This window comes from Phacochoerus africanus, chromosome 9 (assembly GCF_016906955.1).
Source record: "Phacochoerus africanus isolate WHEZ1 chromosome 9, ROS_Pafr_v1, whole genome shotgun sequence".
Classification (NCBI taxonomy): domain Eukaryota; kingdom Metazoa; phylum Chordata; class Mammalia; order Artiodactyla; family Suidae; genus Phacochoerus; species Phacochoerus africanus.
This window is the reverse complement of record NC_062552.1, coordinates 80,121,882-80,127,511: the sequence shown is the minus strand read 5'-3', so window position 1 is coordinate 80,127,511 and position 5,630 is coordinate 80,121,882. Positions and strand designations below refer to the sequence as shown.

General features: G+C 38.6%; 1 protein-coding gene across 1 annotated transcript; it reads left to right on the top strand.

The window, feature by feature from the left end:
* Positions 1-221: 221 nt before the first annotated feature.
* LOC125135857 (olfactory receptor 11H12-like) lies at positions 222-1,200 on the top strand. The gene has a single exon (XM_047796319.1). It carries the CDS (start codon positions 253-255, stop codon positions 1,198-1,200), a length of 948 nt encoding a protein of 315 aa, XP_047652275.1. The 5' UTR covers positions 222-252.
* The last annotated feature ends 4,430 nt before the right edge of the window (positions 1,201-5,630 follow it).

Sequence of the window (5,630 nt, the reverse complement as noted above, 5' to 3'; positions counted from 1 at the left end):
AAAAAGGAAATAAAATAAATTTCTCTAATTCTGTCACTGTAAGGGAGAGATATTGAAGCAGGCAAAAGTTTCTTTCTGTGCAGCCACCTGCCTACTATGCCCAGAACACAGAGTATATACCCAAGAGCAAGTAGACTACATTCTCTTCCTAAACGAGGATGCTCTTGAAAAATGAGTCTTCTCGTCATTCTTAACAGAAACTAGTCCTGACTGATAAATACGTGTCCCTTGACCTTGCAGGTGATCGACCCCATGAACGTCTCTGAGCCAGATTCCAGCTTTGCTTTTGTAAGAGAATTTATACTCCTAGGTTTTTCTTGTGAGTGGAAGATTCAGATCCTCCTCTTCTCACTTTTCCTTACAACATATGCTCTGACCATAACAGGCAATGGGGCCATTGTTTGTGTGTTATGCTGTGACCGGCGACTCCACATCCCCATGTATATGTTCCTGGGGAATTTCTCCTTTCTAGAAATCTGGTATGTCTCGTCTACAACACCCAAGATGTTAATCAACTTCCTCTCAGACAAAAAGACCATCTCCTTTGTTGGATGCTTCCTCCAATTTTATTTCTTTTTCTCTTTGGGAACAACTGAATGCTTACTTTTGGCTGTCATGGCCTTTGATCGGTACCTCGCTATCTGTCATCCCTTGCACTACCCTAATCTCATGACTGGGCATCTCTGTACCAAACTGGTCATGACCTGCTGGGCTTGTGGGTTTCTGTGGTTCCTGATCCCCATTGTTCTCATCTCTCAGATGTCCTTCTGTGGATCAAACATCATTGACCATGTTGTGTGTGACCCAGGACCACTATTTGCACTGGCGTGTGTCTCTGCCCCAGCAACTCAACTGCTTTGTTACACTCTAAGCTCATTAGTTATCATTGGTAACGTTCTCTTCATCCTTGGGTCCTATACCCTTGTCCTAACAGCTGTGTTACGGATGCCTTCAGCCACTGGGAGACATAAGGCCTTCTCCACTTGTGGGTCTCACTTGGCTGTGGTATCACTGTTCTATGGATCTCTGATGGTCATGTATGTGAGCCCAGGACTCGGACATTCTGCTGCAATGCAGAAAGTTGCAACTTTGTTCTATGCTATGGTGACCCCACTCTTCAATCCCTTCATCTATAGTTTCCGGAATAAGGAGATAAAGGCGGCCCTGAGGAAAGTTCTGGGGAGCTTCAGTATATTCTAAGACATATTAGATGACCCCTCTATGATCAGGTCAGTAGAGTCTGATGAAAACCAACCTAAATTATATCATTATCCAAATCTTCAAATATGGGTCTAGTGATATTAATTTATATCAGCCTATGAAATTAAGAATCTATGGTGCCACTTATAAAGTGCTGAAATGAAATTAAGAACCTATGGTGCCACTTATAAAGTGCTGAAATTATATAGATAAATGGAAGTGTGGGGTTCCTCTTTGGCACTTAGACTGCATATTAAATAAGAAATGTACCCATTTGGATGTTGTTCAAATAGTTCATTTATCAGTGATTAAAAACTATCTTGGTGTTCCCACTGTGGCTCAGTGGGTTATGAACTTGACTAGTACCTAAGAGTATGCAGGTTCAATCCCTGGCTTTGCACAGTCAGTTAAGAATATGGTGTTGCCATGAACTGTGGTGTAGGTTGCAGACACAGCTTGGATCCTACATTGCTGTGGCTGTGGTGCAGGCTGCCAGGTGCAGCTCCAATTTGACCCCTAGCCCCAGAACTTCCATATGCAACAGGTGCAGCCTTAAAAAGCAAAAATTAATTTAAAAAATAAAGGATAAAAAAACATTTAATTTAAAAAATTCCTTTTACATGATAATTTACATTAATAGTTCTGTCATCCATCAATAAAATTATAATTTTGCCATTTTGGTTGTTTACTTAGCAAGTTATAAATAAAGGAAGGAAATATATTCTTTTCTGATTGTGGTTACTGTATATGACTTTATTAGTTTTGTGACATGATCATTACTAGTAATTAAACCCTAAAAACGATCATCGATTGGAGTTCCCACTGTGGTGTAGTGGGAATGGATCAGACTCGTATCCCTGAAGATGGGGGTTTGATCCCTGGCATCACTCAGTGGGGTAAGGATTTGGCTTTGGCATGAGCTGTGATGTACGTCGCAGACGGGGCTTAAATCCTGTGTTGCCCTGGCTGTCATGCTTGATGCTTTTCTTTCTTTCTTTTTTTTTTTGCTATTTCTTGGGCTGCTCCCGCGGCATACGGAGATTCCCAGGCTAGGGGTCGAATCGGAGCTGTAGCCATTAGCCTACACCAGAGCCACAGCAACGCGGGATCCAAGCCGCGTCTGCAACCTACACCACAGCTCAGGGCAATGCCGGATCGTTAACCCACTGAGCAAGGGCAGGGACTAAACCACAACCTCATGGTTCCTAGTCAGATTCGTTAACCACTGCACCACAATGGGAACTCCATTGATGCTTTTCTTTCACTGTCTGACTAACTTCACTTAGTATGATAATCTCTAGATCCATCCATGTTGCTGCAAATGACATCACTTCATTCTTTTTATGGCTGAGTAATATTCCCTTGTATATATGTACCACATCTTATCTACTCTTCTCACGGTGGACATTTTAGTTGCTTCCATGTCTTGGCTATTGTAAATAGTGCTGCAGTGAACATGGGGATGCATGTATCTTTTCAAAATATGTTTTTTTTTCCCGTTAGATTTCCAGAAGTGGGACTGCTGGATCATAAGGTAGTTCTATTTTTAGTTTTTTGAGGAACCTCCATACTGTTTTCCATTGTGGTTGGACCAGTTTACATTCCTACCAACTGTGTAAGATGGTTAGCCTTACCCTGATTTTTCACCTGGAGTTAAACTCCTTTAGTGTTAAGTGAGATAAGACATAGGTAGGATTAGGCAAGAAGCTTCCTTCTGTCTTCATTTTCTTCCCTTCTCTCTTTCTTAGGATTCTTTGCAGTTTCCTTCTCATCTGCCTGTCTCTTAAATACTATTAAAATGAAATTTTAATATTTTAAATTATAAAAACAATAAATCAGCATGTCCCACATTTTAGAAAAATGTATACACAGTAACATATACACACACACCTATTTGGTCTTCCCCTTGACCCCACCCCATGGGCTCTTACTGTATATACTATCTTGCAGCTTAATTTTTTCATTTTATATTTTTTAATTTTATTAAAGTACAGTTGATTTACAATGCTTGCCAATTTCTGCTTTATAGCATAGTGACACATTCATACATATATACACATTCTTCTTTTTCATATTAGATATGAAAGAGATTGGATATAGTTCCCTGTACTGTATACTAAGATCTCATTGCTTCACCATTCTAAACATAAAGAAAACTATTTCTTTTTGATGTGAGAAGTTCTAAAGGCTCCTTATCAATCTTACTTATCAGTACTCTGCCATAAAATTTCTCACTTCTCTAGTCCATTGAGGATGTTTTCTAACCCTATACCCTTATCCAGATTACATGACTTTGAATTTTCCTGAGATCAAATAGGGAAAGGGCTCAAAAAGAATAGGTCATCAAGGCAAGAAATATTTCCACCATAGTGTCAGACTCACTACCTTGTGTTCATAAGTTACTATGTTCATGTCACCACTGGTTTTTATGATCTCATCTTATAACCCCAATCACAATGACTGCTTCACAACACTTTCATAGTATAACATTACAACCTGTATATGACATTTTTTCAAAGCCAAACTGTATTCCAGAGAGAGAGAGAGAGAGTTTAGTAGCAGTAAAAAGATAGAGTTCTTTTTGTTTGTTTCATTTTTGTTTTTTGTTTTTTTTTTTTTTTGTAAGCATGTAAGTTTTCAAAAGAACACAGCAAGGTGATGTTTAAAAGTAATTGTGTTGAATGAGGTATGCTCTCACACCAGTCAGAATGGCCATCATTAATAAGTCTACAAATAACAATGCTGGAGAAGGTATGTAGAAAGGAAAACTCTCCTACACTGTTGGTGGGCATGTAAATTGGTATTACCACTAGGGAAAACACTATTGAGATTCCTCATAAAATTAAAATTAGAATTACTAGCAATCCACTCCTGGGTATACATTCAGAAAAGAAATATAATTCAAAAAGATACATGTACTCTTATATTATAGAAGCGCTATTCACAATAGCCAGGACTGGGCGACAACCTAAATGTCCATCAACAGAGGAATGGATTAAGAAGATGTGTTACATATATACAATGGAATACTACTCAGCCATGAACAAGGACAAAATAATGCCATTTGCAGCAACATGGATGCAATTAGAAATTCTCATACTAAGTGAAGTAAGTCAGAAGGAGAAAGACAAATACCGTATGTCAGGGTTTTTTTTGGGGGGGGGCTTTTTTTTAGGGCCACACCTGCGGCATTTAGAGGTTCCCAGGTTAGGGGTCGAATTGGAGCTATAGCTGCCAGCCTAGGACACAGCCACAGCAATGCCAGATCCAAGCCACATCTGTGACCTAAATCACACAGCTCATGGAAATGCCAGATCCTTAATCCACTGAGAGAGGCCAGAGATCAAACCTGCAACCTCATGGTTCCTAGTCAGATTCCTTTCTGCTGGGCCACGATGGGAACTCCCTATTTGTCATTTATATGTGGAGTCTAAAATATGGCACAAATGAACCTATCTACAAAAAGAGAAACACACTTACAGACATGGAGAACAGACTTAACAGGCATAAAGGGTAACTTAGATGGAGATGGTATTTGATGACATTCAGGCTAACTGCAGGACCCATACTTTTCTACTACTGTAAAGGAGAAGGGCCAACACTCTGGAATCAGATGGATTGATTTCAAATCTAAGTACCATCACTAACTATATGAGCTTATGCAAATTATTTCATCTTTCTTTTTTTACTTTTTTTAATTTAAAAATTGAGCTAAGGATAATATTTTCATTACAAAGTGTCTGTGATGAATAAATGAGACTAATCAGAAAAGCATCTTGCACACAGTAGAATATAATTGATGTCAGTTAATATTATTGATATCTTCCATTAGTAAAGCTCTTCATCTTTTACAAAACACTTTGTTGTACTCTATCAGTTCATCCTCACAAATTCTGTGACATAGTTCAAGTTGATATTCTCATGCTCATTTCATAGATGAGACCCAAAAAACCAACCGTGTTGTCCAAGATCCCACAAGTAGAGAAAGGAAGCAGTTCGGCTGACATCAGTACCAGGAGGAACTCTGCTGTGCCACACTTTCCCTCCTGGAAACTACGGCTACATCTTACGTAGCTACCTTTAGATCTACATGGCAATGCAGTCAAAAAGCAGCATTTATCTCAGAAGTGAATCCTGTAGAGAAAATATGCATGTAGGAGAAACACTTACAGTGGATTTATTTTCAATTGTTTTAAGACAGAAACTAGAGAAATTACATGAGGTTTTAAATAAAAACTATACAATAGGTAAAATATGTTCCTGAGTGAAGAACACAGATCACGAAACACTATTATTATATAAGCTTACTTAATACACAGTGATGGTATTCTGGGTGATTTAGATTCTTTTTACATCTTTTGTGTTAATATCTGTTTATATCCTAATTTTTCCACAATGAACATGTGCATTTCATCTAATTTACAAAGGAT

Excerpts from the sequence above, each read along its gene's own strand:
- LOC125135857 (XM_047796319.1), top strand. The coding sequence starts at position 253 with ATGAACGTCTCTGAGCCAGATTCCAGCTTTGCTTTTGTAAGAGAATTT.